The following is a 14,261-nucleotide window of genomic DNA, read 5'->3' as shown; positions in this document are numbered from 1 at the left end:
AGAGGTGTCAGCAGAGAGCACTGTGGTCAGACAGAAAATAACTTCCTGTGGAGCATACAGCAGCTAATAACTACTGGAAGGATTAAAACATTTTTATAGAAGCGAAGTAATTTACAAATCTGTTTAACTTTCTGGCACCAGTTGATTTAAAGAATGTTTTCCAGTGGCGTACCCCTTTAATTTTGTTCCAGAGTACCTTCACAGGAACCTGTATAACCACAGTAATTCCAATAGGGTGCAAGGCTTTACCACTGCTGTATAGTCAGCAGCATTGTAGCCCTGCACCCATGCCCTCTTAATTTTTCCTTGTTAGATTTTATCAATTAAACTAAAATAAATAAATAAATAAAAATATATATGCACAATTGTAAAAAATTAAATAATTTATTTGTTTATATTTTTCTCATGCAGAATTAGTTATTTTAGCCTATGGAATTGTGAACGATAATTCTAATGTCCATTTCTGTTTTTCAGCATTAATCTAATAACCGGTCATGTGGAAGAGCCATTGCCAAACCCTATAGATGAAATGACAGAGGAGCAGAAGGAATACGAGGCAATGAAACTCGTCAACATGTTTGATAAACTTTCAAGGTAGGAATATACTATGAACCCATCAAAAGGGGTATTCTCGCCTTAAAGCGTACCTGTAGGAACCAGGTAACTTCGTAAAGGATAGGGATTCACAGGCGCTGACAGGAACAAAGAGGCTTCAGGTAGGTAGGTTCAGGTATAAAAAGCTTTATTCAGCCAAGATGCAACGCGTTTCACTGCGCAAGAGCAGCTTCCTCAGGCCTGAGGAAGCTGCGCTTGCGAAGTGAAAAGCGTTGCATCTTGGCTGAATAAAGCTTTTTATACCTGAACCTACCTACCTGAAGCCTCTTTGTTCCTTTAACGCCTGTGAATCCCTATCCTTTACGAAGTTCACTGGTTCCTACAAGCTTTTATGGGAAGGCTGCAGACTAACACAATAACCTTTGCTTCCATACGTGCTAACCATTGTTGTGTATGTCGGTACACAACCGTAGCGGGTAAGAGACCATCTGTTTCCCCGTCCCTGTCCGGTATTAGCACGTGTGATCCTCCACAGGGAGCGCCTCTGCTTTGTATTTTTTAGGTTAAAGCGTACCTGTCAGACCCTACAAACAAAAAAAATAAAAACTTATGTTACACAGTATGTAATCCTGGCCATGTGCATCTAATTTTTAGGTCTCTATCACCTATAAAAATACCACTTTTCCTTAGCTCACAGTGTTAAAAATCCTCTATGGGGAAGGTGTCATGTCTCTCTACCTTGTGGTGGGAGGTGATTGGTGCATCTGCTCATGCAGCCTTGTCCATGAGTCATGTCTTGTCCATGACTCATGGACAAGTTTTATGCTGCTGCAGGACTGGTTAGTGTCCCAGTAGGGATGGGGACCCTTAGTGGTGGGCTTTTCAGGAGCTGTTTTCTTTATTAAATATAAAAAAAAAAATTTAAACAACCATATTACGAAAGGTCTTTCATTTTCATCTGTAACAACATATAAAAAGTTTTTTGATCTGTCAATGCCTATTTAAGTGATGACAGATTGTTATACCTCTAGGTCCCTCTCTGGTCCTGAGAACGAAGAAGCCGCAGCGTTAGTTTAGCGCAGAGTCCCCTTCACAGTCTTCCTCGTGGTGGTGCTTCTGGCCATCATCTATACAGGGCATTGCAAATGGCACAGATCACATGCATGCAGCAGTGCTGCAGGTCCCATGCACAGCTGGTTGCCAGAGCACCAAAAACAAAACAAAACAGGGATACAGCTCTAAACTGGTGACGTGGCCCCGGAAAAAAAAAATCCAGACATGAATAAAAGGGAAATAATGAGTTTATTTGAAGTCTTTTTCAATACTTCATTTACTATTAGTATATACTTGTAGTGTGGATGACACTGATGGTAATGGTACTTACCGTTTGCTGATCAGTGCCTCCGTTCCTCCGTTATTCCTTTTTTATCTGATTATGCAAATAAAGTAGCTTGGTGCACGCGGGGTGTTTCCAAGCCGACGTCAGTCCTGGATTTTCGTAGTAAACTCCCTCCCCCTATGCTGATCCTCCCCACCTGTGAAATCTCTCTTATCCCCTGTGACTGCGCATGCGCAGTTGTCGCTGACAGGCTATATGCAGTGACATTTTTCTGCTCACATGAGAGATTTCACAGGGGAGAAGAATCAAATGGACATCTGTTTGGAAACGGGCCATGGGGTACTCCGCTCCTCAGATCGCAGGCCAGACCCCCCGGAGATCAGACATCTTATCCCGTATCCTTTGGATAGGGGATAAAATGTTAAGGGGAGGAGTACCTCTAAAATTTACCTGTTGTTGTTACAAAATATTTTTTAAAAACCTGCATGGTTTGTTTACTTTAATTCTTCAGAGTTGTGATAAGGCTGTTTGTCAGTAGTACACATACAGTTGCTTCCTTTCCCTTAGCTGTCTGGCCAATTAGTGCGCAGAACCTAATATTTACAGGGGGGGGGGGATGTGACAAGGGGGTGGAGGAATGTGACAAGGGGAGGAGAATGTGACAAGGTGGGGGGGAGATGTGAAATAGGGGGTGGGCATAAAATGGGTGGATAGATAGGCGATTGGACATGAAATGGGGGGTATTTCACCATTTTTTCTTGTTATATTGCATCACATATCACAATCGCAATATTTAGGCCCAAAATCGCAATCGCACATTTTTCCCATATTGTGCAGCCCTAGTACAGTACTATAGATGGCATGTGGAGGGAGACAAAGTTTCTTTTGCACTGGCTTTCCAAGGTGTGCTATTGAGTAGAAATAAAGCAGCAGCACAGCAAGGAATGTGTTACTACACTAAGCACAAAACTGCTGCTGCTGATAACAAGCCTGCAAACTAAAGCAGGTGGAAGGGGAAGATTGCATTCAGGAGGCAGCACTGCATACAGACAATAGTACTAACACTGGCATTTACACAAGTGACAACTGCCCAGACTTTATGGGTGGTAAGAGAAGCCTTGATTTTACCTTTCATTACCAGTGTGGATCCTCAAGAAAAAGCAGACAGTCACAGCATGGACCCTTTCTCTTCCACACACAGCACAAGCTGTCCCTCCACCAGTTCCTGTGTTCTGCTTTGGACTTTACTAGAAATAAACTGAGCCAAACAGGTAGTGGACAGCTGATTGCAGGGAAGAGTGCGACCTATCCATATGCCCTGCTGGATCATATACACTATATACTCAAAAAAAATTAAGGGAACACTAAGATAACACATCATAGATCTGAATGAATGAACTAATCATATGAAATACTTTCGTCTTTACATAGCTGAATGTGCTGACAACAAAATCACCAAAAAATATCAATGGAAATCAAATTTATCAACCCATGGAGGTCTGGATATGGAGTCACACTCAAAATCAAAGTGGAAAACCACACTACAGGCTGATCCAACTTTATGTAATGTCCTTAAAACAAGTCACAATGAGGCTCAGTAGTGTGTGTGGCCTCCACATGCCCGTACGACCTCCCAGACCTGGACTAAAGCATCCGCCAACTCCTGGACAGTCTGTGGTGGATGGAGCGAGACATGATGTCCCAGATGTGCTCAATTGGATTCAGGTCTGGGGAACGGGCGGGCCAGTCCATAGCATCAATCCCTTCCTCTTGCAGGAACTGCTGACACACTCCAGCCACATGAGGTCTAGCATTGTCTTGCATTAAGTGGAACCCAGGGCCAACCTCACCAGCATATGGTCTCACAAGGGGTCTGAGGATCTCATCTCGGTACCTAATGGCAGTCAGGCTACCTCTGGCAAGCAATGCCACCCCACACCATTACTGACCCACCGCCAAACTGGTTATGTAGGAGGATGTTGCAGGCAGCAGAACGTTCTCCACGGCGTCTCCAGACTTTGTCACGTCTGTCACATGTGTTCAGTCAGTCGGGATGAGAGACAAAAAGACAAAGCAGGGGGCGCTCCCTTGTAATGTATATCAAAAAGGTATGTGCCCTCCACCACACCCAAGTGATATACTGACCTTAAGGTGGTTTACTGTAGGGTGACCACGAACCAACAGCACTTTCTGCTGTTAAAAATAGGGTAAAGGCAAAAGTGCTGCCGCACTCACGACCGCCGCTGGTTGAACCAAAGGTAACCAGTATAGATAATGCAAAGGAGAATGGGGAAAAAGGCGGTTTGGTGGAGGCGCTGCTTGTGTGACGTCAAGAATCGAGAGTACAGACCGGCACAGGATATCAATTGGTCTTATTTGGATAAAGATGGACAACGCGTTTCGGCATACTTCTGATGCCTTCCTCAGGTCCAATAAAATTGCATACTTCGCTGGTGGTGCTGTAGGAGCGTGCTGATATGGATCCTGTCTCTTGGTGGTGCCGGCGTGCAGTGCTGGACGCCGGCACCACCAAGAGACAGGATCCATATCAGCACTCTCCTACAGCACCACCAGCGAAGTATGCAATTTTATTGGACCTGAGGAAGGCATCAGAAGTATGCCGAAACACGTTGTCCATCTTTATCCAAAGAAGACCAATTGATATCCTGTGCCGGTCTGTACTCTCGATTCTTGACGTCACACAAGCAGCGCCTCCACCAAACCGCCTTTTTCCCCATTCTCCTTTACATGTGTTCAGTGTGAACCTTGATTTCATCTGTGAAGAGCACAGGGCGCCGGTGACGAATTTGCCAATCTTGGTGTTCTCTAGGAAATGCCAAACGTCCTGCACTGTGTTGGGCTGTAAGCACAACCCCCACCTGTGGATGTCGAGCCCTCATACCACCCTCATGGAGTCTGTTTTTGACCGTTTGAGTGGACACATGCACATTTGTGGCCTGCTGAAGGTCATTTTGCAGGGCTCTGGCAGTGCTCCTCCTTGCACAAAGGCAGAGGTAGTGGTCCTGCTTCTGGGTTGTTGCCCTCCTACGGCCTCCTCCATGTCTCCTGGTAGCGCCTCCATGCTTGGAACACTACGCTGACAGACACCGCAAACCTTCTTGCCACAGCTCGCATTGATGAGCCATCCTGGATGAGCTGCACTACCTGAGCCACTTGTGTGGGTTGTAGACTCCGTCTCATGCTACCACTAGAGTGAAAGCACTGCCAGCATTCAAAAGTGACCTAAACTTCAGCCAGGAAGCATAGGGACTGAGAAGTGGTCGGTCATCACCACCTGCAGAACCACTCCTTTTATTGGGGGTGTCTTGCTTGCTAATTGCCTATAATTTCCACCTGTTGTCTGTTCCATTTGCACAACAGCATGTGAAATTGATTGTCAATCAGTGTTGCTTCCGGAGTGGACAGTGGGATTTCACAGAAGTGTCATTGAATTGGAGTTACATTGTGTTGTTTAAGTGTTCCCTTTATTTTTTTTGAGCAGTGTAGTTGTCGTAGAGCTGTGTTTCTCAAGTCCCCCCCAACAGGTCATGTTGTCAGGATTTTCTTAGTCTTTCACAGGTGAAAGACTAAGGAAATCCTGAAAACATGACCTGTTGGGGGGACTTGAGGACCGCACTTGAGAAACACTGCTGTAAAGTGTGGTTCTTCTCTCTGGGCCACTTTTCCTATGAGCCAGAGCAGAGTACGGTACTACAAACAGTTCAGTTGATTGATGTTCTGCCATATTTCCTGTGCCGCAGCGATGTATGCTTGGTCAGCCAGAGTACCCCTTTAAACCAGCATCAATAATTGTTACTATAACCGAGAAACCTGTCTAAAGGGGTTGTTCATGATAAAAAAAAAAAGAAAAAAAAGAAAGCTATAATAGTGCCCCGTCCCCTCAATGCATGTCTATGGGAGGGGGCGTGACGACTGTCACGCCCCCTCCCATAGACTTGCATTGAGGGGCGGGGTTGGACATCATGAAGGGGAGGGGCTATGACATCAGTAGCTCCCTGCTCCAGCGTTCGGAACAGTTTGTTCCAAACGCTGAGCAGCGGAGTACCCCTTTAATGCAGCCTACATTTCCCATGATTCCTCTGGCTGTGCAAAGAGATTGGGTGTGGCATTTGATCACTGCACCTGGTCATCTAATCAGACTGCTAGTGCTGAAGATCACCCAGGTACTCATAGGTGGGTTGGAGTCTGTTTACACTACATACAGTTTTGATGCATTTTCTTATTTAGGGTAAGGTCAGACGTGCCTTATTTTGCTGCATACTTTGTAGCTGATTTTGCTACTCATTGATTTAAAGGGGTACTCCGGTGGAAATTTTTATTTTTTTTAAATCAACTGGTGCCAGAAAGTTAAACAGATTTGTAAATGACTTCAATCAAAAAATCTTTACCCTTCCAGTACTTATTAACAGCTGTATGCTACAGAGGAAATTCTTTTCTTTTTGAATTTCTTTTTTGTCTTGTCCACAGTGCTCTCTGCTGACACCTCTGTCAGTGTCAGGAACTGTCCAGTGCAGCATAGGTTTGCTATAGGGATTTTCTCCTGCTCTGGACAGTTCCTGATAAGGGCATCAGGTGTCAGCAGAGAGCACTGTGGACAAGACAAAAAAGAAATTCAAAAAGAAAATAATTTCCTCTGTAGCATACAGCTGCTAATAAGTACTGGAAAGGTAAAGATTTTTTAATAGAAGTAATTTACAAATCTGTTTAACTTTCTGGCACCAGTTAATTTAAAAGAAAATGTTTTCCACCGGAGTACCCCTTTATTGGGCCGGAAAATAAGCAGCAGCAAAATATGGCACGCGTGACCCTACCCTTAAAGTGTTTTTTTTTATTTTTTATTTTTATTTGTGTTTTGTATTTTTTTTAGAGAAATATTGCCATTATGTAAAAGTAATTTGCCCTATAATCACAATTGAGATGTTTTAAAGGAGTACTCCGCTGCTCAGCGTTTGGAGCAAACTGTTCTGAACGCTGGAGCCGGCGCTGGAAGCTCGTGATGTTATAGCTCCGCCCCCTCGTGAGGTCATGCCCCACCCCCTCAATGCAAGTCCCATAGACTTGCATTGAGGGGGGGGGGTGGGACGTCATAAGGGGGCGGAGCTATAACGTCACGTGCTCCCAGCTCCAGTGTGCGGAACAGTTTATTCCAAACGCTGAGCAGCGGAGTACTCCTTTAATGAAGATTTGAGGTTTGCTGTGTTCGCACGTTGAATTGTTACTGCATTTTTGTAAAACATTTTTACAGTATTTTGTGATGTCTCTACTGTGCTTTTCCGAAAACACTGTCAAAATTACAAAATTTTACCATGATGTGCACATTTGTGGGAAAATGGTAACTTTTTGCTGCAATTTTGACACGAGTTGCAAAAAAACAGAAAGGCTGCAGTAAGAAGCGCAATTGTATATCAAGATCCCATAGAGACAGCAGCAGCAGTATACAGATAGAGCTGGAGGGGAGGTGTATAACTACTAAATATCCTGATCCCATAGAAATAGCAGCCACCGTATACAGATAGAGCTGGAGGGGAGTGTATAACTACTATATATCCTGATCCCATAGAGACAGCAGCAGCACTATACAGATAGAGCTGGAGGGGAGGGGTATAACTACTATATATCCTGATCCCATAGAAATAGCAACAGCAGCAGTATACAGATAGAGCTGGAGGGGAGGTGTATAACTACTATATATCCTGATCCCATAGAAATAGCAACAGCAGCAGTATACAGATAGAGCTGGAGGGGAGGTGTATAACTACTATATATCCTGATCCCATAGAAATAGCAACAGCAGCAGTATACAGATAGAGCTGGAGGGGAGGTGTATAACTACTATATGTCCTGATCCCATAGAGATAGCAGAAGCAGTATAAAGATAGAGCTGGAGGGGAGGTGTATAACTACTATATATCCAGATCACATAGAAATAGCAACAGCAGCAGTATACAGATAGAGCTGGAGGGGAGGTGTATAACTACTATATATCCAGATCCCACAGAGATAGCAGCAGATGCAGCAGTATACAGATAGCTGAAGAGGATGTCTATAACTACCATATATCCTGATCCCATACAGATAGCAGCAGTATACAGATAGAGCTGGAGGGGAGGAGTATAACTACTATATATCCTGATCCTATAGAGCTAGCAGCAGCGGCAGCATACGGATAGAGCTGGAGAGGATGTCTATAACTACTAAATATCCTGATCCCATAGAGATAGCAGCAGTATACAGATAGAGCTGGGATGGAAGGTGTATAACTACTATAAATCATGATCCCATAGAGATAGCAGAAGCAGTATACAGATAGAGCTGGGAGGGGAGGTGTATAACTACTATATGTCCTGATCCCATAGAGATAGCAGAAGCACTATACAGATAGAGCTGGAGGGGAGGTGGATAACTACTATATATCCCGATCCCATAGAGATAGCAGCAGCAGCAGCAGCAGCAGTATACAGATAGCTGAAGAGGATGTCTATAACTACTATATATCCTGATCCCATACAGATAGCAGCAGTATACAGATAGAGCTGAGATGGAAGCTGTATATCTACTATAAATCATGATCCCATAGAGATAGCAGCAGTATACAGATAGAGCTGGAAGGGGAGAGATCTGGAAGCTAGTAGGAGATTGTCATTTTGTAGTTCACAGGAAGTCAGAACCCAGGACTGACCTCTTGTTCTGACACTGTAATTATTTGTCACGTCATGCGCACCACCACCACGGAAGTGCTGACCATTGCCTACTGTCATTTTTTATGGCTTAGACTTGTGGCCACGTGACCCAGTTACAGTAAGGAAACATATAGATGCCGCTGTTCTGGAATAAAACAAATGACGCTGTAGGACTAGTCTGGGAGGCCTCCACTTGCTGTGGCTGGAATACCATAAAAATTTATGAGAAAAACTTTTTTTTTTTTCAGCCACAGTGCCACAACTGTTCACAGGTTATATGTGGTATTGCAGCTCAGGCCCGCACACTTTAGTGGATCTGAGCTGCAATACAACATATGACCTTTTAACAGGTGTGGTGCTGTTTTAAAGGGGTTATCCCCTAGATCTCTATCCCTATACCCAAACAGGGAGAGATCTATCAACCATATAAGACCGCTGGGGGTGGGGGAAAAGCCGCCGGGGACCACCGTGATGACTTATGATGCAGACAGCAATATAAGGGACCACAGGGTCCTTTTAACCCCTTGATACTGAGGTCCCCTATTGACTTTTTAGATGCTGTGCTTTTGCCGCTTATGGGACTTATAGGGAAAATAAATGCCGGTGGGTTCGGGGGGGCCTCATCAGACCCCCACAATGTGATTGTGTTGGCCCGATGAGTCCTCTTAGGTAGAATCGCACATCTTCTTGTACAGTCTGCAAAAGCAGGCTGTACAAGAAGATCGCTGATAGAACTGATCAGTACTAACTTATGACAGGCCCCCCTTCGATCGTCTACAACCGTGGTCTCCAAACTGCGGCCCTCCAGCTGTTTTAAAACTACAACTACCAACATGCCCGGACAGCCGTTGGCTGTCCGGGCATGCTGGGAGTTGTAGTTTTGCAACAGCTGGAGGTCCGCAGATTGCAGAGACTGCATTGTAGGAAAAAACATTTCCTTAAAGGGGTACTCCACTGGAAAACCTTTTCTTTTTTTTTTTTTTTTTCTTTCTTTAAATCAACTGGTTCCAGAAAGTTAAGCAGACTTGTAAATGAATTCTATTTAAAAATCTTAATCCTTCCAGTACTTATCAGCTGCTATATGCTCCACAGGAAGTTTTTCTTTTCTTTTTCGAATTTCCTTTCTGTCTGACCACAGTGCTCTCTGCTGACACCTCTGTCCATCTTAGGAACTGTCCAGAGCAGGATAGGTTTTCGAGGATTTGCTCCTACTCTGGACAGTTCCTGATATAGACAGAGGTGTCTGCAGAGAGCACGGAGGTCAGACAGAAAGAAAATGCAAAAAGAAAAGAACTTCCTGTGGCGCATACAGCAGCTGATAAGTACTGGAAGGATTAAGATTTTTTAAATAGAAGTCATTTACAAATCTGTTTAACTTTCTGGCACCAGTTGAGAGGAGTACCCCTTTAATCGTTCCGTTCACTAACATTGCATTTCTGACAGCAGGTGCAACCCCCCCCCCCCCCCATGTGACCGCCCCGGACCTGTCTATGTAGGATGGGTCCGAATTCTTTATTTTGTAAACATTTACTGTCCCTTTAAGAACCGTCCCCGATAGTTTCTATACAGTCTATTATATTTCATATTCTCCTCCGTATGCGTCTCACCCTCCCCTCTTCCCTTTCATCCCCCCCCCCCTCTCTTTTGTGCGTCCACCTATAGTTTTTAATAAGTGCGCTTGCGGTGAATGCGTCGCTTTCTACGTATCACAATGGGTCCTAGTTAAGGTTTCGCGCTGCCAGCCAACCTTTTGTTGGTACTTTGGAATCCTACAGTGGAAGAATCGGGTCCAATTATCCCGGAGGGTCTAGTTCTGTAATATATTCAGCGGAGGCTATAAGAGGGATAGCGGCGGCGTTCGGCGGCCTGTGCGGGCTGCTCATTACAGAGACGTAATTACAGGCTAATTGTTCAGGCCGTGCCGCCGTCGCTTCTCGCCGCTCCTTTTGTGGCGGGTGACAAAACAAAAATCACGAGATAGAAAGGGAATAGAACGTATTGTTGGTATTTAGACTTCAATTAACACGAAATATTAATAGGGAAAGAGGGGGGGGGGGGGGGGGCTTCGGCCGACTGAATGGCGCTCGGCTCTCCCGCAGACAGTCATTAATTGCGCACGGGGAAGATGCGCTCTTTGGTGTCTTTGTGGCCCTCGGGATGAAAAGTCAGCGATAGAATACGTTTTTTATTTATTATTATTATTTTTTAAATTCCTCAGGTAGGTATCTCATTATAGCTGTAGGTGAATGGACGGATCGTCTTAGGAGACCTGGAAGCCGGTGAAGGAATGTGACTAGTTGGATATAGGACAAAAAGCAATTAATGTTCTAGAACGCTCTATACATTCTATTCTTTCCAACCGGGATGCCTCCAGCTGTTGCAAAACTACAACTCCCATGCTGGGAGTTGTAGTTTTGCAACAGCAGGAGGCACCCTGGTTAGAAAATGCTGCCTTGTGAAATGAGTATTCCCCTCCCCCCCTGTCCTCAGGTTGTCTGTGGTATTACAATTTGGCTCCATTTACTTCAATAGGACTGAGCTGCAATACCACACACAACCTGAGAACAGGGGTGGCGCTGTTTGTTGAAGAAATCGGCACTGGTTTTTCTTATCCAGGATAACCGCTTTTAAGGGGTTATCCAGGAAAATACTTTATATATATATATATATATATCTATATATATATATATATATATCTATATATATATCTATATATCATCTGGCTCCCGAAAGTTAAACACATTTGTAAATTACTTCTATTAAAAAATCTTAATCCTTTCAGTACTTATGAGCTGCTGAAGTTGAGTTGTTCTTTTCTGTCTAAGTGCTCTCTGATGACACGTGTTTCGGGAACCGCCCAGTTTAGAAGCAAATCCCCATAGCAAACCTCTTCTACTCTGTGCAGTTCCCGAGACAAGCAGAGATGTCAGCAGAGAGCACTGTTTCCAGACAGAAAAGAACAACTCAACTTCAGCAGCTGATAATTATTGAACGGATTAAGATTTTTTTTATAGAAGTAATTTACAAATCTGTTTAACTTTCTGGAGCCAGTTGATATAAATTTTTTTTTTTTTCCCTGGAATACCCCTTTAATGAGCAGACAAGCAGGACTACTATGGACACACTCTAGAGCAGTGTTCCCCAACCTGTGGCTCTCCAGCTGATTTGGAGCTCTGTATCACATTGTGTAAGCTCCCGGCAGGGGAAAGTGGGCGTTCCCCAGCAGACGTGACGTCACTGAAGCCTGCGAGAGCTGTTCCTCCCCATGCCCCGCACGCAATTCCTGAGTTTGGTCTTCTGCCAGGCCGGGAGGAGACCAAACTAACTGTTTGATTTGCAGCAGGAAACAGAACTGTGCCACCTAGTGGCTATTTCTTTTTTGTCACATTAAAAACATATAAAGGTTGAGAATTTTAACAGCAAGTAAATAGCAAAATGTCTTTATAGTTACATAAGGAACAATATATTAAAAGTTTGGTTTGGTACTTTACTTTTACAACAAGAGGGTTAAAAAAAAAAAAAAACAGCCTGGTTTAAAACTTTTAACTAAACAAAAAAAAAGGCATAAGGATCAATAGTGAAAATGCACTTCTATTTGTCTTAGAACAGTGTTTCCCAACCAGGGTGCCTCCAGCTGTTGCAAAACTACAACTCCCAGCATGCCCGGACAGCCTTTGGCTGTCCGGGCATGCTGGGAGTTGTAGTTTTGCAACAGCTGGAGGCACACTGGTTGGAAAACACTGTCTTAGAACGTTGCGCTACATCCTTGGGCGAGTCCAAGATCACCTAGAACCATCTTCGGTCATTTTTGGTTGATGCCATAACATTTTTAATTCTTATATATTTGTGTATTAGCCGTAAATCAATAAAGTGTGATTGGTGTACGCCGGCGGCGCCTTGCGGCGCAGATATAATTGGATTAATGTTGGAGAGCCGTCGGGAACCTTTAAAAGGATTAAACTGATTGTCAGCTCCGTAATTAAAGCGGCGCAGACAATGGGTCGGCTAATTCCCAGTGAATCGGTCGGCTCTCGAGCACCACTACAGGATTTTCCTTCCTAACTCTCGCCCCCTCCCCCGCCCGCCATCCCGTGATTAAATTAAAAACTTATCGAGTCACCTATTGAATTGGCTCGGAGCCCTTGATTTTTATTTTATTTATTTATTTTATTTTATTTTTTTTCTTTGCAAAAAGTAAGAAATTGAAGACGTGGCAGGTGCAGCCCTTGCCTTGCACACTGAACGGTGGCAACTGTGCCCGAGTGGCAGCCATTGTTCCCCCCCCCAGTCCTTTATTTGTCTGGCATTTATTATGCAGCCTAAGTCTATGGAGGAAGCAGTATATGTGTTTTTATCCATAATTTTTCTTTTTTTATTGTGTCTTCTAGGGAAGATCTCATCAAACCGATGGGAGTGAAACTGGACGGGACGATGGTTCCGCTGCAAGAAGCCGTACGTTACGCACAGATCGCCGAGCCGGACAGTTCAGACTCAGACTAAAATCTCCACCTGCTGGGCTTTTCTTCTTTTTGTTTTGTTTCATTTTTGTTGTTGTTTTTTTTTTTATCTACAGTGAGAGATTGCTATTTATACTCTTGATATGTCCAAGTTTTAAAGAAATATGAATTTATAATAATTTTTTTTTTGTTTTGTTACGTTCCCAGTGTCCCTAAAAGAGCATTTCCCCTTTAAAAAAAAAAAAAAAACACAACTTTTTCTCCTTTGTCAAGTTCTGTTTCTCTCCTCTTTCTTAGACCAGGTTCACACAGCCGTTTTGCTCCAACACGTTCAGGGTCAGTTCGGCTCCATGTTTTGTCGCCGAACAGACCCTAAACGGGTCAAAGCATAACTGACACCGACTGATCCCATTGACCTAAATTGGGTCCATTGGGCAAAAAAAAGGTCAGAAAAAAGGTCGGATTTGCAGTATTTTTTTTTCTCTGCTCAACGCCTGTCCTTCCGACAGAGCTCCCTTACCAGCGCACAGAGGCTGTGTGAACTTAACCTTACTTATGTCTTTTTCTGGAAAAGCTGGGTGAGTACTAATATGACCACCATTACAGCACCAATAGGGGTCACCTAGCTTACCTGCTATCCTCAGACATCTGTATTAGGGTGCATTCTTCTCCTGGATTACGAATCCGCCAGCCGTGTAGGGTGAGAGAATTTCGAAACAGAGTACAGCGCTTCACTATTATTGAAGGTCGAGTGATGCTTATGCATTTGCGCTGTTACCTTATCCACAGAGAGATGTGTATAATTTGTGGGGTCCCCCACCCCCCGATCATTACAAAGGACAATTTTGTCAATAGTATAACAATGCCCATGCTTGGGCATCACTTGCCAATGGAATTTTGAAGATCGAAAAGCACTGTACTCTATTTGACATTCTCATAGTGCAGTGCTTCCCAACCAGGGTGCCTCCAGCTGTTGCAAAACTACAACTCCCAGTATGCCCGGACAGCCTTTGGCTGTCCGGGCATACTGGGAGTTGTAGTTTTGCAACAGCTGGAGGCACCCTGGTTGGGAAACACTGCCATAAGTGAGCAATGGCCCAGCATGTGTGCTGCTACCCCAAATAAACTAGTGATAGAAACACTTGTTCATTGGGTAGGTGAAAAATGTTATAGGCCAGATCACCCCTTTTATGAAAGTAATATTTCTTT

At 44.0% G+C, this 14,261-nt stretch overlaps 1 protein-coding gene across 2 annotated transcripts in view; it reads left to right on the top strand.

Moving 5' to 3' along the window:
• RIC8B (RIC8 guanine nucleotide exchange factor B) overlaps positions 1-14,038 on the top strand; it is a 74,513-nt gene extending 60,475 nt beyond the window's left edge. For both annotated transcript variants that reach the window (XM_056517312.1, XM_056517313.1), the window contains exons 9-10: positions 475-594; positions 12,984-14,038. In XM_056517312.1, the coding sequence (XP_056373287.1) occupies positions 475-594; positions 12,984-13,095 (232 nt within the window). In that variant the 3' untranslated portion in view covers positions 13,096-14,038. The remainder of the gene's footprint in view (positions 1-474; positions 595-12,983) is intronic.
• The last annotated feature ends 223 nt before the right edge of the window (positions 14,039-14,261 follow it).

The sequence above is a fragment of the Hyla sarda genome, chromosome 4 (genome assembly GCF_029499605.1).
Source record: "Hyla sarda isolate aHylSar1 chromosome 4, aHylSar1.hap1, whole genome shotgun sequence".
Lineage (NCBI taxonomy): Eukaryota > Metazoa > Chordata > Amphibia > Anura > Hylidae > Hyla > Hyla sarda.
This window is presented reverse-complemented; position numbering and strand designations above follow the sequence as displayed.